This window comes from Rhamphochromis longiceps, linkage group LG22, assembly GCF_057381845.1.
Source record: "Rhamphochromis longiceps isolate RC_006_pf linkage group LG22, R_longiceps_female_GT1.1, whole genome shotgun sequence".
Lineage (NCBI taxonomy): Eukaryota > Metazoa > Chordata > Actinopteri > Cichliformes > Cichlidae > Rhamphochromis > Rhamphochromis longiceps.
The window spans coordinates 17285054-17309004 of NC_140577.1; the positions used below are offsets into that span (position 1 = coordinate 17285054).

At 44.1% G+C, this 23951-nt stretch overlaps 1 protein-coding gene across 4 annotated transcripts in view; it reads left to right on the forward strand.

The window, feature by feature from the left end:
• ripor2 (RHO family interacting cell polarization regulator 2) overlaps window positions 1-23830 on the forward strand; it is a 62941-nt gene extending 39111 nt beyond the window's left edge. For 3 of the 4 annotated variants that reach the window (XM_085396606.1, XM_085396607.1, XM_085396608.1), the window contains exons 3-23: window positions 4289-4444; window positions 5177-5255; window positions 5885-5908; window positions 6124-6177; window positions 13432-13581; window positions 14022-14085; window positions 14448-14491; window positions 14781-14906; window positions 14993-15141; window positions 15740-15869; window positions 16150-16296; window positions 16708-17457; window positions 17599-17783; window positions 18027-18189; window positions 18312-18444; window positions 18667-18828; window positions 19170-19343; window positions 20016-20218; window positions 20303-20386; window positions 20487-20577; window positions 21462-23830. In XM_085396606.1, coding sequence (XP_085252732.1) covers window positions 4289-4444; window positions 5177-5255; window positions 5885-5908; window positions 6124-6177; window positions 13432-13581; window positions 14022-14085; window positions 14448-14491; window positions 14781-14906; window positions 14993-15141; window positions 15740-15869; window positions 16150-16296; window positions 16708-17457; window positions 17599-17783; window positions 18027-18189; window positions 18312-18444; window positions 18667-18828; window positions 19170-19343; window positions 20016-20218; window positions 20303-20386; window positions 20487-20577; window positions 21462-21562 — 3169 coding nt within the window. In that variant the 3' untranslated portion in view covers window positions 21563-23830. The remainder of the gene's footprint in view (window positions 1-4288; window positions 4445-5176; window positions 5256-5884; window positions 5909-6123; window positions 6178-13431; window positions 13582-14021; window positions 14086-14447; window positions 14492-14780; window positions 14907-14992; window positions 15142-15739; window positions 15870-16149; window positions 16297-16707; window positions 17458-17598; window positions 17784-18026; window positions 18190-18311; window positions 18445-18666; window positions 18829-19169; window positions 19344-20015; window positions 20219-20302; window positions 20387-20486; window positions 20578-21461) is intronic. The other variant, XM_085396609.1, reaches the window with a different exon arrangement.
• Window positions 23831-23951: the final 121 nt, after the last annotated feature.

A 23951-nucleotide genomic window follows, 5' to 3' on the forward strand; every position in this document is an offset into this window, starting at 1 on the left:
AGAGTCTGTGATGCCGGCATCATCGACGGAGAGGGGATAACAAGGGGAATTTGACAAGTGGAAACAGAAATGGTGAAAGGGAGATTAGACCCACAAAAACAAAACTCTCTATACAGTCTCCATACTAGTGTCTATACACGGAGAAGACGTGTACATCTGTTCGCATCCATGTACGAATCATATTAGTTATCTCTTCTAAAAGACAAAACAAAAGAGCTCATTCAACAAAAGGAATTCAATGACTCAGGGATATGGAGCCAGTCTTCATGGTGATCCACGAGCCAAAGCAAGTCTTGAGACCTGTGAAAGAAGCGAATTCTTAAGCAGTGATCGTCACTCTGTCACATGATGTATTCTCGTTCATAGCCCGGGGTTGGTCTCAAAAAGTTAGAGATGGATAAAGTTCTCGAGAGATAAGAGTTTCTTCTGTGTGCTTTCCTGTTTGACTCATCTATGACGGCGCTCTCCATCATCATCACAAGACAAAGCCTGCTCACAGTCTCAGATATACCATATCTCTTATAATCTTACACTTCTGATTGTCGGTGTCTGGGCTTCTTCAGCAGTCCTGGTCCTGCAGAGAGAAGTGGCTCCTTTCAGATATAGCTCCTGAAGCCGCTGGAGTGTGCCAGCATCTGTGCGCGCTCCTCTGTTACTGTAATTGAGAAGGGACTTTCCATGTGTGTGTCCATGCGTGAGTTTTGTGTGCACTTCTGCGCGTTTGCATGATGGAGAATTTGCACTTTGTGCGCGCACAAGGATAAATTCATCATTATGCATGATTTCCTGTATGGAAGTGTTGACATGTATGCTTCTGTATATGTCCCTGCCAAGAAACCCTACTGCACCAGAGCTCGCATGACCCCACGGCTATGCAGCGCTCTCGTTCGGTGTTGCCCTACATTTGTGGCAGCTATAAGCTTCACTTGTGCCGCTGCTGGCACACAGCAAAACGCGGCACGTTCCAGCTCGTCTAGTGCTGGAATTGGTTGTCGCTGCGTCCCTGGAATGACTCTCAGATCATTTCATTAAGACTGGGAAAATGTCATTTGTCAGCTAAATCCGTAATGGTTTTAAAAGCTGAGATGTGCATGCGTGGGAGAGATGAGTGTGACCTAAAATGGATTAATGTGAGGAGAAAGAGACTCGTGAGGTGGTTCTGCCACTTAGAAAACTCTGCCCCCTTTTTTTCAGCCGCAGATATGAGGCTTAGAAATGGTAAAGTCTTACCCATGAAGACTAACTGAAAACACATTCAGCTTATCAGTTTGTTCCCAAAAGCTTGTTTCAAATCGAACGGAGGCAGTTGAGGTGGTTCGGGCATCTGGGATTCCTCCTGGATGCCACTGTGAGTGAGGTGTTCTGGTCTAATCCAAGACCCAGGAGACCCCTGAGAGATTACATGTCATACAGCTGATTTGGGAACACCTTGGTGTCACCCTTGGAAAATCTGGATGATGTAACCATGGAAAGGGAGATCTGGGCATCTTTGCTTTGACTCCTGACCTCAATACTTGGACTTGGATAAGCGACAGATGGATGTGTGGATGGGAGAAACCTTCCTTGGTTGCTGGAAAAATCTTTCTTAAAGGCTTCAACCTGAATGCATACAGAGGGTTGTACCTACAACCTGTCGTATACGTTATGTCCCCTATGGCAAAGGTCAGTCAATGAAAAACCATACAGACTTTTCAGCCAATCAGGGCTAAGCTCTCTATCTCTAATATAATAACATCTGCCCCAGCACTCCTTTCACTCTGCTTGGTTGCAGTGAATTATCACGAAACACAAAAGGCTACCATTTGTGGCACAGTCAGTCATTTGTATATTCATCTGTTATCCCTAATATAATAACAACTTGCAGTTAAGCACAATAATTACTGAGAAATAATACTAATGGGCCTCTTCTTCATCATCAGTTTAAATGAGCGAAGAAGCTTCACATGAAGCTTCGTCTGTGTGGTTTCTCTGGCTGATGGAGGGCAGCTGCCTGTGAAGCTTTTACTGGTGATTATTTGTCTAGTTATTTATTGTTATTAGTGGATCTAAAATGCTCACGCTCAAAGCATCGCGCTTTAACATGAAAGTCAGCAAAACATCCACACAACTTGGGTTGCTGATTATTTTTACGTACGGTGGCCCTGAGAGGTCAAATGCAAAGCAACTTAAGAAAAGCAGCAAATACAAAAATGCCGCAGAAGCACACAAAACATGTTGGAAGGGTTTCTGGGGACATGATAAAATGATAGACGGCGTGTGGAAGTGACAGAAACAAAAACATGTGACCGATCTGTGTTTTTAGGGAGAAACAGACGCAGGCAATGTGTGTTTTAGTCACATGATTAAATAAAACTGTAGACACACGTCTGCTGTTAGCCGTTTGCCGTTTGTCACTTCCTGCAGCTGGGCTGTCACGTTATTGTCCGTTTGGCCTCTCGGGGGCCACCGTGGATGGGACATGAAAACTTTTTCGAAATTCGCATTCAAAGACGTCACACGAACACTTCTGACATCTCTGATATATCAGTTAGCTTCAAGTCCACAAAATGCAGACATTTATAGCTTTAAACCAGGCCTTCTCCATTAGATTCGGTGCATCCAAAGTAGGAATGTTTTGAAAATGCCTCCCTTTTCAAAGATGGTCTTTTACTGCTGGATTAATCCTGGAAGGCTGCTAATATCTCAAGTTCCTCCTTATGTCAGTAATGACTGCGATTGTCTGATCAGGGAAAATTAAATTGAATAAGAGCATATCTACATAATAATCCACCAATGGACCCCTACTGGTGGTTTACAGAAAACTGTTCCTCCAAATGATTACCTTTAAAAAAAATGATGTGTGGTGGTAAAAAAATGAAAGAAAGCTGAAGCTCCACACAAAGTGTCTGAGCCCATTTCACTGCCTTTTATACAAATATGACAACTCTCTGTAACTGGATCACATTTGTTCAATTCTCCCACTTGAGTCGGTCACACATTTGGTCATTTGAGGGAAGAGACTGAAGATCACTTGAATGTCGTTAATCGCCGGGAGGATAAATCTGCTTGTTTGTTTGTAAGTTCACTCCAGCAGAGGATAAACGGCAGCTAGGAGTCGGGGAAGCACATGTTTGCATGTGATTGCACGCCCGCGTTAAATGCTCAGAATGTATGATTGTATTTGTGTCTGAATGTCTGAATAATATGTAGGCTAAATGCGTCGGTCACATCTAAATGTGTATGCGTGCGTGTATGTACGAGTTATTTTGGTGTGAGCAGAGTCAACAAGGTCAATGCATCTGACAGATGAGATGAACTCATGCTGTAACTGGCCCAAGGACGTGTTCAGGATGGTGTAAATAATCTAGAAATATAACTCCTTGCTTTTATTGGCAGCTGGTGGCCTGTTACGACCCGTCTAGGGCCAGGCCATAACATGAGCGAGGCACTCGCTTCCCCCCCAAGACCCAAGCAGTCACACGAAACAAATCCGTTAGATGTGAGGTGATTTATTTACAATGTGAATAAAGAGAACCAAAACGGGAGTGTCAACACTTCAGGGTGAGCCAAGGCCAAAACAATAAACAAAACAAACCTACACAAATCCCGCACCCCTGACCTTACCAAAACAAAGTCAAAAATAAAGACAGAGTCTGACCTCCTTAACTAACTCAAAACAGGAGAAAACGGGTGATCAAAAGAAACGGCAGCTCACCCCTACCCACTCCACTTCCATAACTTTCAAGCGTATACTGCAGCCAGCGGCTACCACAGGACTACTGCTGGGTGATGAGGAGAAACGCGAGGACCTCTCCAGCTGTAGCACTCCAGCCTCCTTTTAATGGGCGGGTCCTCCAGCTGGATCCAATCACGCCGGGGCAGTATATCCACGCACCAATCGGAACAGGGCCCTGGCACAGCTAAATTAACATAGAAAAAACACAACACCTGCACAAACAAACACATGGACATACAAGTTCGTAACTGGCCCAAGGACGTGTTCATTTTGGTGTGAGCAGAGTCAACAAGGTCAATGCATCTGACAGATGAGATGAACTCATGCTGTAACTGGCCCAAGGACGTGTTCAGGATGGTGTAAATAATCTAGAAATATAACTCCTTGCTTTTATTGGCAGCTGGTGGCCTGACACTTGAAGTGCTGCAGAGATCCTGTGATAAATATTAGATAAATATAATATGGAAGGTGGCGCCTTTGGGCCTGTGTGATGAGATTTAGGAAATTCTTGTGAGGCACAATCAGCAAATGGTAACTTATCCCGTGTTTGTGCGTTTGTCTGTGTGTGTGCAGATGTAACTCATTCATGGGGAACTCTGCAGTGCAGAAGAAGCCTCAGTCCAAGCCTAAGAAGCCCCACCTGTCAGGCCACAAGGGAGGCAGCAGCTCCAGAGAGCCGCAGCCCAAGAGACTGGAGGAGGTTTACACAGCACTCAAACAAGGCCTGGAGTGAGTAACTCATCCACTTGTTCTATGCACACAATTAAGTAGTTAATATGAAGCAAATTCACTTACAGTACACACTATGAAGTCTTCCAGAGTACCTTGAAACCTTGAAATGCTCCATTCTTTTTCGACTTGGAAATATAAAAAGAAAAAAAAAAGCCTCTAGACTAGATACTTGACACAAATTCTGAAACACAAGAAGCCTTTCTATGTTTAATGCCAGACCTTTTAAAGTTAGTAGATATATAGAAGCCATATAGCAGATAGTCAGTAAGTACAATAAGCACTGTGTTGTTCTTGACTACAGATTGATTAAACAGATAGTATTACAGAAGTGCTGCTTACATTTCCCACACAGTGCATGTGCCACTCTTTCTGGCCTTAAAAAAATGTTGATGGTTGTGTTTTTATAATGGATGGAGTCTGGTCTTGTCATGAACTGTATATAAAGAATGTTTATGCAGTGAGTTTTCCTGGTATAGGGGCTTACTGAGTAATTACCAGAAGCTTTAGTTTGTGCATTTACAGCCTGTTTGAGCTTGTTGACGTTTGCCTCTGAATGCATTAACAGACCTCTGTGGATGTTTATGTTCCACATGTATTCTTTGGTGTCATTAAGTGAATTTGTAGCGGTGAACGTAACGTTAGTGAGCGTCTGAACTTCTGCAGTCGTGTTTTAATTTAATTCATTGTATTATGCAAAGACTGAAGTGTTTCTCTGTTTCCCCTGTGAAGTGAATATCTGGAGGTTCATCAGACAGAGCTGGACAAACTCACAGGTCTGATGAAGGACATGAAGAGAAACTCCCGCCTGGTGAGAAGTTACTCTGCATTAACTTACATCGTTCCTCGTAATGTTTACAGCCTGTGAGACTCACAGCTTAAGCCGAAAATGCTTTATAAAGAAAATGAAAAATTCACATATATTACATCAATTTTTAAACTAATGAATAATAATAATAATAATGGATTGGATTTATATAGCGCTTTTCAAGGCACCCAAAGCGCTTTACAATGCCACTATTCATTCACTCTCACATTCACACACTGGTGGAGGCAGCTACGGTTGTAGCCACAGCTGCCCTGGGGCAGACTGACAGAAGCGAGGCTGCCATGTCGCGCCATCGGCCCCTCTGGCCAACACCAATAGGCGATAGGGTAAAGTGTCTTGCCCAAGGACACAACGACCAGGACAGAGAGCCCGGGGATCGAACCAGCGACCTTCCAGTTACAGATACGCTTCCCAACCCCCTGAGCCACGGTCACCCTGAACGCACACATGGAAATATTTTTCATTGTTTATGCCATCGTGGCTGCCTGATGTGTGCACACAGGAAAAACAGTTTCTTCCTGATGGCAGATAAATGTGATCTTGGATAAGCTGCCCTACCTTTTAGTAACTCTGTAATTTCACGTGTGTGTCTGCGTGTGTTTTCTCTCCAGGGAGTGCTGTATGATCTTGACAAGGTAAGATGATGGGAGGGGAGGGGCTACTGTAACACACGCTCAAGTTTGGAGTTTATCGTGTGAATCTTATAATAACATATTTGTACAGAACATTGTATTTTCTGCACATTTTGCTGTATAATATGTAAGTATTACCTTGTTATAATCTGTGGTGCAAACAAAAAACAGATGAAGCCAAATTCTGACCTGTAAATTTTTGCGCTGTCTTTCTACAGCAAATCAAAACTATCGAGAGGTACATGAGACGTCTGGAGTTTCATATTAGCAAGGTAAGGCTGTTCGGATTTCTTTACAGCCATATTTATTGTTTTGTCAGTCTCTAAACCAAAGAAAGTATTTGAGGCGATCTATATGGGAGTCTTCGGTTGGACTTTTTAATGTAAGTCCGTGGGGCATTTGATTAAGAGCTTATTTTAAGTCTGAAACCGGTATTTAAGGCCTCATCCCATCCAAGCATTCACCCAGGAAACAGAGTGCTGATGCATATTTTTACCTGTTTCTAAGTAAATGTTTGATAGTTTTAAATGCATCTATTTTATTGGTTTGAAACCGTATCGGTGCGGTATTAACTGTAGCACTCAGCGAGTTGGCTGTTCAAAGGTAACACCTACCTACCATCACATGAAAAGCTCAGAAAAATGACATCTTGCGTTGTTTTGTTTTGTTTTGTTTTTTGAGCTGTGCAAAGACTAAAGTGTGAAAGTAGCTGTTGATCATGACAGAAAGCCAGCTACCTGCACAGCACTAGCATAAACACAGAAATCAGAAACTATTAAGGGCCCATTTTTACTATGGATTTACACACAAGAGAGAGTTTGATACATGTTTAGATGTTGATTCTAGGTGGAAATTGTTATCTATGGACAAAGTTTGGTTGTCATGGTCGCAGACAGTTTGCGTGCACTTGGTAAATCTAGTAAAAAAAAAAGTGATGCAAACTGGAAACGGAGAATGTTTGCCTTCAGAATGAAAGCTGTGCTTCACCACTACAGCTAAAATGTTTCAAAGTTTTACTTTGAAGGCTATTGTTGTCACATTTTTCCTGTTTTCAGCACCACTCGGAAAGTAGTTTGTTTGCATGCAAGTTCAATGCAAACTATGAGTGACCACAGCAATCTGCTGTCAACCAAAGCAATTGCAAAGAGATTTTTGGTGCAACACTATGTCGAGGTTTCTCATGCACACATTGCTCAAGAGCAGCCTGCCATATTGGGTGCTTTGGTTGCTAGCTACAGTTGCCTGTAGTTTGCCTTATGACCAAGGATTGCATAATGGTCGCAGACCAGTTTCTTGGGCTTGGTAAATGGTGCCTTTTTCAATACTTCCTGTATTGTCACAGTGAGCGTGATGTTAATGACACACAGTTAGTGGTGTTGCATCTACAAAATCTCAGCAGCTCTTTGTGACCAATTTCACCCAGCAACCTCCAGCAACGACTCGCCAACCGATTAGAGAATACACCGCTTTTTATCAACCTTTGGCTCCCAGGATGTGACTGATATTTCTCAGGCCTTTGTGACTGAAGCGTAACTCTTAACAAAAACAGACAGACAGACACATTTCTTAAAATGTTTGTTGTTCTCACAACTTTTCTTTCCACCGGTTTCACGTTGAGTTTATTGAGTGAAGCTGCAGTTTTAGGCATAACTTCACCTGCTTTTTTGCTGCCAGGCATTAGCTTAGCATTCCTGCTCTTCTAATCTGTTTATATATTAGGGAAGTTTCCAGCTGTTTCCATGGTTGAGGTAAAAACATCCTTTCTGAGGTTGCCAGGTAGGGATTTTTGGCCCCCTGCATCCTCTTTGTAGTCACCTCACAGGTTGCCATTTGGGGACATTAATCCCCTACAAGGTTTTGACTTTTCTTCCACATCGCCTTTTGTAGAGCTTTAATGGTCTTCCTCGCTGTGCGTCAAATCAGATGTGACAGCAGGCAATCAGAGCACACACGCCCAAACAACAGCGCAGCTCCAAAGGTAACCATGGTTACCCGGAGACAGAGCCTTTGAAGTCCCGATGAGCTCGATGGGGCCGTCTGTTGGGTGGCGTTAACCCTTTATGTTCACATGCATCTCGACTACAAAACCCACCTTCAGAACATTTGTCCCAAAAGCATACACAGGTAAACAACAACACAGCAGCGTGACTGCGATTCTGCGGGGATGAAGGCGACAGGGAATCTGGGTCAGGGCAGTTTGCAGCGAGGAGCGATTGACACGGCCCTCAAAGATGGGGGGAAAAAATGAGAGGGAACTCAGGAAGTGTATCTGCAGCTTGCTCCACTTTGACTTTGATAAGAGAGATAAAAGAAGTCGGCGCTTGTTCTGTCTTGTGACGGATGATGTTAAGCAAACACGTACTGCTTAGCGTTATTCTTAAGCTCTTCTGTTCTTTCAGGCTTCATGCAAAAATAGATTTGAATGAAAGGGTAAATATTTGAAATAGCAGTGAAGTGTCTGATTTATCGTGCCATGTAAAAAAACTCAAAAGCTGAAGCGTAACTAAAGTTAAGCCTAATACTCAATCAGTTTTTATTTAATAATAATAATAATGGATACTTTATTGATCCCCATGGGGAAATTACTTGTTTTTCTCTGCATTTGACCCATTCACTCAGTGAAGCAGTGGGCAGCCCACTAAGCAGGCGCCCGGGGAGCAGTGTGTAGGGACGGTACCTTGCTCAGGGGTACCTCAGGGTAGCCGTTAAGTGGATTCGAACCGCCGACCTTCCGATCATGGGGCGACCACTTTACCTACTGAGCTATCCCTGCCCCTGCCTTATACTCACTATCTGACTTTGTGTAGCTTATCAAAGATAAAATAGTTTAAAGAAAAGACTCAAACTTGTGACTTGACAAATGGTTTGTCTTTATTTTTAAATTAATCAGATGCTAGTTTCTCTTCTAATTAAAAGTAATACAGTTGGTATTAAAGGGCCCAAAGTGTCCAGAGAAAACATCCTCTTGATCCATGTGATTGGCTGATTAGATACTTGCATCAACAAGCAGCTGACCAGGTGTTTCTAATGGAGTGGCCGGTGAGTTTGGAAAAGAAAAGTCATTTTCAGCCCAAACTTTCTTTAATCATCACTCACTTTCACAGAGGTGCATGTGAGAGCACAAATATCTGGTTCACTGGGCGCCATGTGTGCTGCTACCCACTGTACCCAGACTAACAGACATGTCTGCAGGGGACTGTCACCTGCTGTGTGCTACATGTGTTCAAGGGCATCTTTGGCCAATGTCCCGACCTGATTTTTCCTGACACTGGGCAGAATGTGTGAAAATATAATGTAGAAACAACTTCAGCATCACACAGACTGACTTAAACTACGCATCAGTAACCATAAGTAGCTGTAGTGGTAAGGACATAAAGTCTAAGGGACGTGTGACTTGTATGATTGCATTAGAAGGCTTATAACACGCTGGTTATGGTCCAAACAAATCGACAGTATGTAGGACAGGGCAAACAGGAAGTATGCATTTTTTTATCAGGCAGCTGATGCTGATTAGTTTTTGTTTTTTTTCTATTTTTTTGCACCAAAAGGGACAGATGAGGACTTCAGAACTAAAAGCAACATATAGGATGGGGAACAATAAACTCATCTGGACTACTCCGCATGTCTTAAACACATGTACGTGATTGGTCAGTGCATGTGTAAACAAAACATTGTTCAGCAAAGACACTGCGAGTGGAAAAAAAGCGAAAGAAATGGCGTTTCAGCAGCTGAGCTACAGTAAGCGTGAACATGTTTGTCAGTGTTTTTGCTCAGGCTCAGGCGTGTCTCTTTGTGTAGGACAGCTGCCGTGAGGGATGACTTAACAATCATCCATCAGCAAGTTGTTAGTTTGTGAGTCACATCAGCTCTGCTCTTTTGTTCCTGCGCTGCCTGCAGATGTCTGAGTAGTAATTGGCACACATGGAGGAAGCAGGTGGCACGATACAACCCGTATGATGTCCTACATGGGACAGAGACTATATATATCTGTGTGTGGGGGTGGGGGGTGTTTGGGGGAGTGGGTGTTGACCGCTGGTATCAGCAGGGCATCATTAAATAGACTGAAGGTGAGACGATCGTCTGCCAGACGTCTCCTCTTCCCCTGAGAGAGCGCGTGTGTGTTAAACACGTGCCAAATTCAATCCAGAATGAGTGTGCATGCTTTACATGTGATTATTTGTAATATAGGGCATTTTCTGCTTTCCCCACTTCCCTTGAATGCTAATCTTGCCACTGGCACGCGCGCACACACACACCCACAGCTCCCCAGAGAGCTTCATGTGTGTTTGAAGCTGTTTGGTGTGGCCCGCCTGTTTTAATCTGCTTATAATCACTGGTCCCCCGGCACAAAGTGTGTGCACGTGCGCGAGGCGCCATCTATGATCCAGAATAATGGCCATATCTTAAGAGGATTGCTGCCATATCTGAAAGATTCACTGCTAATATCTAAAACCCCACGTTTTTAAATCATACGCACTGATGATAGTGAGATAATCCTTTAAAACGTTCAGCGATTCTTAATCACAGCTGCCTTTCAAACTACCAAGAAAATGTTATTAGGAGTGTTTTAGGAAGGGATGCATTCAAAATGGTTTCAAAATGCAAAAAATTTTTTATTTTACACCAAATACATAAATATGCAATATCGTGCTCACTCTGAGCATAACTGATTCCCCAGTAATTCCAATAATCCCTCGGTCTCTGAGCCGTGCAGGTTATTTGTCATCGCAGCGAGCTGCAATTAGCACAGTCCAATAGAGGACTTAATTTAGAATACATTTCCATTTTAATGTCTCTGTAGAGAGGTGATTTAAAAAGGTTCAGATGGTCTTTACGGGCGGCCTGTTAAACAGTACTCTTCCTGTGATTAAAGAAGTGCTTTAAATGTTCATATTTTATATTTTTATTTTAATTAATGTTAAAATTACTGTTATTAGCATTGGTGTAACATTTCCAAAAGATTATTTTTATTCCTGAGAAATCTGCAGATTGTTTTTCTTTGTTGATCCACAGTGGGGAAAAAATGGATTTTTACTATTTAGGGAAGCTTCCATTAAAAGAAAATTGATGTAGTGTTTTGTTTTGATTTTTTTTTTTTTTTACAATTTTTTGTATATTTTCTGCCTTTGTCAAAATTACAACCATGTAATGTTTCAGATGTATTCTTTTTTTAATTTATTTTTTATTTTAGTTATTTATTTTACGGTTCTTGAATGATACATAACCGATGGAGACAAAGGGCAGAAAGGCGGGGAGATCTCCACAGGAGCTGCTATCAGGATGTATAACACATGTCCGTCTGTCTGTGTGTATGCGCGTCCAAAAGAGCATCAGCGCTTCTGCCGGGTGCAGTCCTCTCCTTCCTCCTGTGCTGAGGTTACTCTTGTTTCTTTGTGTTTTGCCTTTCATGTTTCTTTGGTTTTTTTCCTCTGGGCTGAAATGTGCCCAAGGCTCAGCAATATGCTGACGGCCACCCTCTGGAGTGGAGGAGCCTGGCTGACCTTCAAAAGGACGTTTCCTCGAAGGCAGCAAAGGGCTTTTTTGTAATTGGGGACAAAAATTGGCACCATTAAGCTGATAATATGATACGGCCGCTGATTGCCTCTAAAGAATGATGGCTTTTCATTAGGCAATGAATACCTCGTTGTAGTCGTGTCTTTATTTATGTGAGGTGTAAAAAGTTTCCTTGGATCATGCACAAAAACACGTTTTGTGTTTTTCCCCTTCATCGTAAACAAAACCCGTTATTTTCTCCGAGTGCTGAGAATAACAGTTGAGGTTTGAAATTGTTTTCCAGCCGGCTCAGCTCAGCTGCTGCCGCCCCGCCACATACATCACATACCACAGACAGACAGACAGACAGACGGGCTGGGTCCCGGTTGAGGGTGGGGGGTGGTGAAGGCTTAGTTGGTATAAGGTGGAGTGGGTGGGTTTGTGCGTATGTGTGTGTCAAAAAGAGTTACACACTCTAATATCCATCCCACCGCAAACCACTTTCACTCTTTTTTATTAGAAGCACTCCTTTGCCCACCCACCGCTTGCAAAAACTCGCTCTCCATGCACATGTCAGCACGTCGGCGCGTGCAAAAAGTCTGCACTCACAAACAGGCTGGCAGCGTTCGGCTGATGCACAAAAGATACACAAACAAACAGTTAGATAAGCTGTTGGGACGACAGGAGCCAGAATAGCCCATTTTCTCCTGCTTCTCCCTAATGAGTGCCATAAAGAGCGCGAGGCATCAATATTTCAGCGCTCTCGTCAGGCGGCCGGAGATATTTCCCTTTGATGAGGCTCACCAGAGGTGTTTTGTTTTTTGCTCGCCTGCCGCTTCATCACATGTGAATTTTAGTTCAAAATAAGCCAAAAGATTCAAAGGACAGGACGCTAAAAATCTGGACCGCTGCTAAATGTTGTTGTTGGTACAATGGCTCTGAGTGAGTCAACCGCATCCTCAAAAAGTGCTGGGATTACAGCTCAGTGTTGTTTCATAATGACTCGTGTCTGTTTTTGGAGCCTTTTAAATGTTTGAATTTTAATGAAGTATGTGAAAAATTTAGGAAATACAAATATTGATGAGGAGAACTTGATTTTTATAGAGTAGGGTTGGTTAAGGAGCACTTGTGTTTGGAAATGTGAAACAATTAAAAACGTTTGAAACAGCGTTATTATAAAGAATTATAATGACTTCATTACCAAAGCTTTGCTCATAATAAAATCATCTAAATCTGCTGTGCCTGTGGCTTCACGGCGGAGTGAATCTGTTGAGCTGAGCTTTTTGCTTCAGCATCATCGTGATTTGATTTCAGCTGAAACGCTGACATTTTAGCTCACACTGAGACAGCAGGATGTTGATGGAATCGTTCCCTCTCCCTGCGGGTTTGGGTTAGGTCAGGCTAGTGCTGCAAACTGCAGTCGGGCAGACAAATGAGCTCTAAACCCCGTCTGCTGCTGCCTCGCCGTGGGAGTGTCCCACTGGGCTCGCAGACTGGGACAGTGCAGGCGTCGGGTTAGAGTTACACAGATATACAGCAGCTGCATGTGCCAGCTTACTTCAGGACATTTTTATCCATTCTTAGTTTATCCATTTGTCTCTCCTGTCGGTCTTGATGACTGTCTTTCTGTCTGTGTGTGCAATGTCAGCCTTTTACTGTGTTTACTTCTGCAGGCCTTTTCTGTTTTGGACTTCCTGTACAGTCTTATTGACCATGTGACCAGATGTGTATCTGAAATAAAGTGTAAAGCAAAAGTTAATCATGTCTGTGCTTATTTCTGCTCTCATTGCACAAGCCTGAAGCTGTGCCATCCGTGAATGAAACCCAGTGGGAAGCAAACACAGAAAAATTCACATGGCAGTTGGAAGTTTTTGGGAATTTGCTCCTTGCCCGGGGATGTTTTCATGTATATGGAAGTTTATAACTTTATTTCATAACTGCACAAGTTTCTGTCTCGTGTGTGTTACCCCGCCTACAAATTCGTGAGGGCCGATTAAAGATGGAGGTGTGTGTGTGTGTGTGTGTGTGTGCAGGTTGATGAGCTATACGAGGCCTTCTGCATCCAGAGCCGTCTCAGAGAGGGTGCCATCCGGATGAAGCAGGCCTTTTCGTCCTCGCCCTCCACCAAAGGCACCAAAGAGAGTATCGCGGAGGTTAATCGTCGGTACAAGGAATACACCGAGGTACTCAGAGCTGTCAGCTGCAGACTCTTAGTCCTGTAAAGCGAATGGAGCTGTAAAAAGTAACTGTAATTGTAGGGTTACAATAATTATTATGACATTTAAACAGAGATATTTGCAGATTATATATAAACGCAGAACAGGGCGCATTAAACGTAGTCACGTCTGACAGCACCCACTCTAAGTATATGATACAGATTACTGCTTACAGGGATTTGTAAACACTAACCTGCAAAGCCAGATACTTACCTTTAAATCCCAATAACAAGCGCACCTGTCGCCACCTGTGCCGAGGGCTTAGACCCGCCCTTCCGTCTCCTCTGTAGTTTGGTGTTGCCCGGCTTTGTCAGAGCCTGCAGAGATAACTTGATTACTGTTGTTGTTCTCGTTTTTGTGAGGGCCGTTTGTGTGATGAGTCTTATCTCTCTCGTTCCGTCCTCCAGAACATGAGCGCATTTGAGAGCGAACTGGAGAACCTGCTCGGGGAGTTTCATATCAAAATGAAAGGTGGGACGTGAATGATTTACATGAGAAGTTAATGCAAGTTTAGTCATTTACACACTGGGATTATTTAGAATCCAGATGTTTTGGTGATGATTTTATATTCATTGGAGCAAAAATCCTAAGATTTCTCACTCATGGACCAAGTTAGAAACCCTGAATCCCTGAAAAGTCATGACAAAAATATGCTTGACAGTTAAAAGCAGCTTGTCTCATTGTGCAATAATTCATTCTGAATAAGAAAGTGAGCTAACGTTGCTTAACTCATTGTAACCCCCCACCCCCCCCCCCCCTCCCCCAAAAATGATGTTTTTTTTTTTCTCTCCTCTTTGTGCATAATATAAATATCTGTCACTTCTATCTGACAGGTTTGGCAGGATTTGCTCGACTCTGTCCTGGAGACCAATATGAGGCAAGTTTATTTTCTTTGCCCTAACTGCTGACTCTTGGGTCTACTTTTAACAGGATTGAGACAGATAGACACAAGTGACTCTTTCAGCTGGAAACCGCTGTAATGATATTTATGTAGCAACAGCTTTGGCCAGTGAAACACCACTGTACACTCCACCCAGCTCCAAAGTTAGCACTTAGCTGGTTGGTTTAGTGAGACAAACAGTGAGCAGTTAAAAAAAATTAGCTTATTAGTTCAGCCATTATAAAGTTATGTGGTTAAATTTTTTTTTTTTTGCTCCTTCCTTTAGATCTTCATGCGTTACGGTCGCCAGCGGTGGAAGCTGAAGGGGAGGATTGAAGTAAACTCCAGGCAAAGCTGGGATGGAGACGAGATGGTCTTCATGCCCCTCATTACTGACCTTATTAACATCAAGGTCTGTACAAACCCAGATAGCCTCGTGTCTAACACGTTGCGCTGTGGCACTGAAATGAGAAACAAACATAAGTTTGTGCCCATCAGGTGACGGAGCTGAAGGGTTTGGCCACACACATGCTGGTGGGCAGCGTCATCTGTGAGACCAAGGAGCTATTCACTGCCGTGCCTCAGGTGGTGGCTGTGGACGTCAACGACCTCGGGACCATCAAACTCAACCTGGAAGTCACATGGTAGTAAGTAGAAGCTCGCTGAATCTAACCGGTGTTGCACGAATTAGGGTACATAATGAGTTGGCAGCTGCCAGATGGTATCACTGCTGGGTAGCAGGATTGTTCAGAGGTAGTCCAGAACTATTTTAGTCTTGTTGCTGGACCGGCCATATGTTTGGAGCATCTACAACAGTTGTTAGTGTCACAGCATTAAAGTCGGGGTCTGCATGCCTTGTGGGGTCCTGCCATCTGCTGGTGAAACATCATAGTAACACCCACTTCATACTTTGTTTTTACACAACCGAGATGCCTTGCTGTGCACACCTGTGGTCAGAGGTCTCCAAACACAGCTCCAGTGCCAGCACCAAATGTTTCAGTACTGATTTTCAAAAAGGAGCACCTCATCAATGATGTTTTTACCAGCCCATGTTGAAAACCCATCATGAAATATTGTTGTTTACACTGCAACAGACCACCTCAGGAAGTGGCTTGAGTGACTGCATCACAGTGAATCTTTGTGGTTGTTTACACCACATTTTTAGGGCTGCCCATTTGTAGGTTTTTGAAACCAAATGTAAGCAGTGTCATTAAGAGCTTTGTCTTTTTTTATCCTCCTCTCCAGCCCCTTCGACGTGGAGGACCTGACTCTGTCGTCTGGCAATGTGAGCAAAGCTGCAGCTCTCCAGAGACGAGTGTCCGTCTACAGCCAGGGCACACCGGAGACCCCCACCTTCCAGGACACCTCCTTTTTTGTGAGTCAAGCAAGTTGTTAGCATATTCTGTGATCCATAACACACTAACCCATGCACTGTCTGCACCGTGATGTAAATCATGCCCCATGTTATTTTTTCCAGTTGATGCTTAAGCCGTGCAGGCACCACCCTTAAACTAACCCTCGCCCGTTTCCCTCCTTTTCTTTGTATATTCCCATTATACCCACACTCTGCCCCCATCTTGTATATCCTACATTTCACCCACCTGCCCTCAAATACCCAACACCCTGTCTTATTTCCCTGCCTTTACTGTGTAAAGAAGTGGCAGCCCTACCCCGTGGAGCGCCAGCGCTTCTCCTTCCTGCACATGCTCCGAGACACCCTGCTAGAGAAGCTAAGGCGCAGTCGTTCGTTTGGTGACCTGGCCTCACTGCGGCCAAGGCCCAAATCCAGTCTGGAGGTTTATGTGAGTGTGTTGTGGCCCCTGTGACCCTCCTAACCCGACTCTGTGTGCCCTCTTACCCCCACTGACATGATGGGGATGTAGTTCTCTGCTCTTGTGGACACACTTGGGTTCACCTTGTCCCTTTTTTTAAGGACTACAGAACGCCATGTGTGGCTCTTTGCACGTCTGTTTGCATGTTCGTTAAGCTGTTCCTATGTTTTCTGTTTATATTTACCTCACTGTTCGATTCAATTTGGGTTCAGATCTGATCACAAGTATAGTATCAGTATAGTGTGCCGTCGCTTTTTCTATCTTGGAAAACAAGAGGAGCTTTCTTCTGCACTTTTCTGTCCTTCATTCACTGATTTCAGCCAGATCTCAGTCCTTTATCTTGTTTGCAGCACAGATTTATTCTCCTGTCTCTATTTTCAGTCCACACTGCCCGACGATGTCTTCGAGAACGGCGGCTGCGGTGTGGCTGAGTGCAAGCGTCTGTCCTTCACCTTCTCTGATACGTCTGGTTCTACGCCCAGCCCCAGCCCTGCCCTGAGCTCCTACTCCCCGGGCCAGTCCAACCCTGAGATTACTGTAACTCCTCCGGAAACAGAACCATTACCTACGCAAATCTTCCCAACTAGGGAGGACTCCATCGCAGAGGAGCATTTAGTGGAGGAAGAGGAGGAGGAAGAGTATGAGGAGGATGGGGAGACGGGCAGTAGAGGAAGCAGGGGCAGCAGGAACAGTGCCAGCGATGAAGCCGAAGCGGCCGAAGACTCTGAGTGGGAGCGCACAGAGTCTCAGCGTAATTCTAGCTCCAACTGTGGTTCAGCTGCCCCGTCCTTGTGTTCAGATGGACAGCTGTCCGCAGTGGCTCCCGAGGATGTCTTCCTGGATCACGCCGATGAGCTGAAACCTGTGGAACTGGACACAGAGGAGGCGGGCAGCCTGACGAAGCAGCTCGTGAAGAGGCTGACTTCCTCGGAAATGATGCCGCCCAGTGGGAGCGCTGCTGAGGGTGAGGGAAGTCTGAGCTGGGCAGGAGAGGGAAGCAGGGCTTTCCTGGAGAGCAGCCTGGAGGAGGCCATCCACAGCCTGCTGACCAGATTAGAGTCGCTGACTCATCGCTGCAGAGAGCTGCAGGACCTGGAGCAGGAAGTGATGCGTCTGGAAGACCTACTGAAGGTAAACTCCATCTCATTAACATCTACAGAACCTCTTGTGCACTAAAATTTTCAGAGAAACTGCCATCCTAGGGTTCATTTAAACTTTATTGTCTTGTTTTTATACTCTTTGGATGCCCATCATCCTGTCTTTTCCCCCCAGTGCCGTCTCCCGGGTCACAGGAGTCGATCCTCTAGCCTCAGTCTGACTGTGGAGAGTGCCCTGGAGAGCTTTGACTTCCTCAACACCTCTGACTTTGACGACGATGATACCGGAGACGATAACGCCGTCATCAGCATTCCCCCACAGAGGTCTCCGATCTTTGATGCAGATGGAGAGAGGATCGGGTGAGTGTAATATTTTGCATTGGCTAAAACATTAGTTTCATTTATTTATATATACACGTGCAGGTTTTTTTAAGGTCCCATACCAAAACTTTTGTGAGAACTTTGAAGTGCTTGGCAGCAAATGAAGAGTTTAATTCTTAGGATTCTTAGGATGACTGGACTCTTTAAAAACAAACTCACTACACGTACAGTCGGTGTGTTACCGCTGCCCCTCGGTGGTGACTCTTGTATGTTGCTGCTCAGGGCTCAGCATCCAGAAGCCAGAGGACACCTGAGCGAAGCCCTGACAGAGGACACCGGGGTGGGCAACAGTGTGGCAGGAAGCCCCCTCCCACTTACCACTGGAAATGAGAATCTGGACGTGGCTATTGTCATCCACCTTCAGTACTGCATTCACCTCATACAGGTAGAGCTCCTTCTGATAGTTGATATCATAATTACCATTCATCCTGCTTAAGTAAAACACCAGCTACCTTCTGGAAATTTTAGCATCTGACATGTTTTCATTTTTTCTTGGTAACATGGCAGATGTTGACCAGTGGGGTCAGTGTCTGGCAGCGTCGCAGTGTCCTCCTTAAATTGTCAGGACAGACCCAGCTGCTAGAGGAGTTAGCAGAGATCAGCGTGGACAAACTGGGAGCAATAACATCTGCTGCTGATGGTGGGTATCTAAACACGTAGACCAGATTTCCTCCATTTTTCCTTTCTTTTCTCATGCTTCACCCCTCCAAGGTTGGCTCTGTAGTTTTTGCATAATCTGGAAACTTATCCCAAACAGCAACATACATCTTATACTTTAAAGCAGAAAAACAAATCGTTACGGTGCATGAAGGAGGTTTGAGGGTTTGTGGTCCGACCTCGTGCTCTGCCCTGTTTTCCTCAGTCCTCCCGGGCCTCGTGGAGCGCCCCCAGCTGATGACTCTGTGGTCAGAGTGCAGCGGCTCTGAGGGACTTTTCCACACCACGCTGGACAGAGTGTTCAAACACATGAATCAGCGCTACACGGCGGTGCTGCAGGAGAACCGCCCACACGGCGCCGATACAGGTTCGCTCGTCCCTTCTTTGTTTCTGCAAACAGACCACGGGTTATACTTAAAATTTCATCTTCAGTCAGGGCTTCAACTGACTCACGTATTCAGGGTGTAAACAGGTTTTAATGTGCTCCTGAGGGGGAAACGAGACATCTGCATTTAACTGAGAATATAATGCAGCTGATGAAAATGGATAGAAACAAACTGCTTTATGTTATGAGGTAAACTGTGACTGCAGGCTGTGTGAACACGGCATTGTGATTTTGTTTTCTTTGGTTTTTGTTGTATAGCTGAAACTAAATAATGTTATGCCGTTATCTTGGAACAATGCACCGATCTCTTCTCTCCTCTCCAGCGATTAGCATGGTAGTGGGTGAGATGGTGGACAGGAGCGACTTGCTGGCGGCACAGAGTGCTCCCGCTGCTGCGCTCTCTCAGGACGTCCTGACTGTGTTTCAGTTCTACAGCTACATCTTACAACATGAAGTCCAGGACATGGAGACGCACCTGCTGCACCTGGCCAGAGAGGGTGCGCAAAAGCTGTGATGCTTACATCATGACACGAATTCCTCTGTTGTTGGCTGCGTCCTGTAATAATCGAATTATTTTCTTAACCTAAGTCGCAAAATTAGGATATTTTGTGCTACGTGGCATATACGGCCACCTGTGCAAGTCCAAGATTTCTCCAAGTTAATCCAAATATTAGAGCTAACATTTTGATGCTTTATCCACAACTTGGGGAAGAGCAGCGTTTCATGATTTATGAGATGAATCATCAGCAATTTGCAAATTCTGAGCTAAATCACTGTGACCTTTGCTTTCCACAATAATTAGTTAACACAGAAAAACGCAGCTTTCAGCTTTTCGTGTGTTTTGAAGCTGTGTGTTTTTTTTCCTTTTGTTTTTTTTAATGTAATGTAAATGTGCCAGTCTCTAAAGCACTCTGGGTCAGTTTCTGTTGTTTAAATGTGCTATAGGCTATAAATAAAATTGACGTGACTGCCAACAGTATTGATGCTATCATGCTAGTATCAATCCAATAGTAATACCAGCGTTTGCATCGATGTATCTGGATCGATCACCTCACCTCTAATCAGGATTTAGTAGAAAGGAAGTTTGTGTGTAGATGAGGCCTGTGAGTGTTACAGCTGGCCCTATCCTTGGTTTAATCTGCGTGTGTCTGCGTTGGCTTCCTCCTCAGAGGTGTTTGCAGAGGTCCTGTGCAGCGGAGACTATCCTCGCTGTCTCGCAGAACTGGAGGAGGTGCCTTTGTCATCTCTCTGGCCTGGAAGCAGAACCCTAAGGGCCCTGGCATCCCTCCTCACTGCAGAGGACCCTCAGGTCAACAAGGCAGCCGCCGACTACCTCTCTTCTGGAGCGTCAAACAAGCACTTCAGGACCAGGGTGAGTAATGCTCAAGAGAAAACGGTAGGCGCACCATTTCTGCTTTTTGAGCCACATTTTTAATGGTTGTTTGTGTGTCTGCAGGCAGTGGAGTGCTACACCCAGGCACTGTCGGAGGCTGGAGTGCAGAGTCAGAGGGCAGCCTGCTCAGCTCTCAGCTGTCTGGAGGTCAGTAGTTGTTTACTAAACTGTGCAAACAGCAGTTTTATGCAATAAAGAGAAACATGTCCTTTGGATTTTTACATTTTTATCTTGTTTGTGTGCGCAGGCAGTCGAGAGCATCAGAGCAGTGGTAGCGCTGTGCGATTCAGCCGACGAAGAGCTGCGTCACGTGGCCATAGAAACCCTGCTCACGTTCGGTGCGTAACAAATCCACTGCATTTTATACACAACTGCCATGAGGTCATTTACACACTATAGTGCTATTAAGATGTGTTTAATTGCAGTGTTGACGGTAAATTCCAAGAAAAACACGTTTTCTCTTGCTTGTTTTCTGGGGCAGATGTTTGAGCTTCAACACTTTCTCTGCAGACGCTTTAAAATCTTACATTGAAGGCAACTTTTCTCAAACGCCGAGGGTTTTAACTCAGCATGCAGATTCTTATATTTTCTTTTGTCAATTTGTTACGTCCTTCCGTTGCCTTCTTTCTGCCATAATCTTGATTGTGGGGATACGAATACTGCCATCTGAGAAGTAGGTGGTCATTACTAACAGAAGCTACTTTTAGCTGCTCCTTCACCACAAGAGATCGCCTCAGCAGGCAACGCTGCACATTGGTTTGGCAAAGCCCTTCCTGACGCAAATTCAAACCAGCGACCTTTCATTTGCCAAGTGATTTATTCTCACTAATATTTTTAGAAGATTCTGTTGCTCCTTCTGGCCTTCGTCCAAAGTTTCATTCTTAACCCTTGTCAACCAGTTTTACCCGATTCCCAGCAAAATATGCAGGCATCTTGCTGGAGACACCAGTAAGTTCAGCGCCGAGTTTGATGCCATTTCAGTGAACATTGTGTGAAACAGTCTTTGTGAAAGTTAGACAATCTGTGACAGTCCCACACACACTTAGTGAATGTATCTGTGAAGCTGTCCTCTCTGCAAAACATTCACTTTTTAACTAACTGCGCATGAGGCGTTTGTGTACCATCAGTAAATTGTAGCTTTTCCCCGTTCTCCCCTTCAGTAGTTATGTGAAAGGTGACTATGGACACATTATTTCTAATAATCTCTTTTTGCTGCTTGCAGGTGAGGAGGGGCGCCTGGCGTACGAGCAGCTGGACACTGTGCCGGGGGAGATGATCCGTCTGGGCACACGGCGAGGAAACACCGTCACCACTGCCTTCTGAGCCATCACTGAAAAGATAAAAGGACTGCACCCGGACCTCCGAGGACAGCACTTGCCTCCTTAGCTCAACCCACACAGCACACCTCACAGGGCCGTTAACGACTAATCTGTTCATCGATCTGCTTTCTAGCAACAACAAACGTTTTCACTTAAACTGCAGTTAATCACTGTTACTCACTGCCTCCTGAAAGGAAGTAACACCAAACAAGTTGTCTTAACCACAAGGACACACAACCTAGACCCCTCCTGACGCACGCTTACACTCCTCCTCCTCACCCTGCTGTCTGAGCCAGGCACACACCGGTCACGTTAAGTTGAATTGAAAAGCACAAATTTTGACTGGACACAAAGCGACTGAGAGCTGCTCCAAAGACTGTGGAAATCAAGCACCGGGTCTTCACCCTCCTGTCAAAAAGGCTTCCGAGAACACCCGTCTCACGCACTCTCTGAATAATCTCAAGTTTTACAGATTTATTGTACCACGCAATATACTATGATCTTTGTATAATCACTGTTAACATGCGTTCACCTAGATTAGAAGTGCTTTCTGACGCTTTCGGAAGACCTGCACTGTTGTAAGGCGTGTAAATACGGCTTAGTTTACACGTGATACACGTGGTTGTGTTCAAGACGTAATTTTCAGGGATCCTCGTGTGGTTGAAAGACCTGTGTGTTTTTTGGCAGGGAGGAACATTAATAAGATGAGGTCACAGCGGTCCAGGGGAGACGGGGGTTTAGCACAGTGCCCAGTGTTCACTCACGCAGCAGTTTGCGTCTGAGATTTCTCCTACTTGCAGTTTAACAAGTGCAATTTTTTCTGTACATATGTGATTTTTTTTTTTTTCCTTTTTTTTTGCACCTGGCTGACACGTGAAGCCCATTTGATATCGTCAGCTTTTGACCTTTTGAGCCTCGTTGTGGCTGAGCTGGCACATTACACAAATACTCTTTGTAAATGTATGTTTTGTTTGTTTTTCCTACAAGGTCAGGAGCCAGTCGAGGGCAATAAACTAGGCAGAGGACCTCATGAGAATGCACTTTCTTGGCAGTTGTGCAGAGAGGATCAGTTGAGGCAGCACGCGAGCTGATAGCAGGATAAGACATTAAGCTTTTGGCCTTTTCTGCCACACTTTGGGTCTGCTCCATGCGAACGGTTTAATGGGAACACTGACCCAGGGGAGGCATCTATCTCCAGCTTTTCTCATTGTAACTGTACTACTGAGTCTGGTGCTGCTGCACAGTGACAAAACTTAGAAGCTCACATGTCATATATTTATTATTTACTCCTTGTTATTCTAATATTCTGTCAAGTTATTTTGTATTAGAGCAGACCACATTGTTATGTAAATGATTGTATATTTATGCTCTACTTTCAGGTCTGGTATTTGAATTAATGTCTTTTGTTTAAAAAGGCCTCTGTGTTTTTACCATACGACTCGTGTTTGATTATAATTGGAGTTTATTTTCAATTTAATTATATTAGATTGTTATTTTGGAGAATATTAAGATTTGCTAATAGTAATTATAGATTTTGTTTTCCCTAAAAGGTCCCCAAACTAACGGGGCATTTATATGATAGAGATGTTACTTTATTAAGTAGATTTACTATAACCAAAGGAAAAATCTTGGGATTTTAAAACGGTCTTTTAATAAGAGCTCATCCAGGAGAATGTATTTTCAATACAGCGTGTACATTTGGACCAGAACCCTCAGACTTATCTTTGGAAGCACAAAAAGGAAAAAAAGGCAAACCCGTAATATGAGGATCTCGTTACATCTGGTTGTAACTGCACAATCCAAAAGCCATATTAAAAAGCAAGCGGTTAGTATTTTTATGAAAGGTATTCTTTTTGTAATATAATCTGTAAATGCGTGAAGTTGATACTAAAAGTTGTTTCTTTTTTACTTTCATGCAGCCTTTTGCAAAACGTGGTCCAAATTTAAATTCCTTTTCGAGATGTGAACAGCATTACAGTATTTTGGTCCAGTAACTCACTGTTTAATTTTCTCTCTTCACAAACTCACTGTTGACCTGTTTAACAAGTTAATTGGTGGACTGTTCAGTTCTTTAGCACCGTATATAATACAAGGTGGCGAAATGTGCACGTTTAATTTAGGTTTTAATAATAACTGCTGAAACTGAACTTCATCCATCTTCTTGGTCAATAGCTTCAGTACTGATTCATGTGGTTGCACACTGCTCTTCTCCGTCGTGGTTCCTCTGCTCATCAAGAAGTTGCAATAAAGTTTATTTTTGCATAATTAAAAACTGGATTTCTCTTTCCCCACACGGAGTCCATCCATTCTCTTCTGCTTATCCTTGTCAGGGTTGTGAGGGGGCTGGAGCCCATTCAGTCTTAAATAGAATGTTTTGTTTTTTTAAGTCCTGC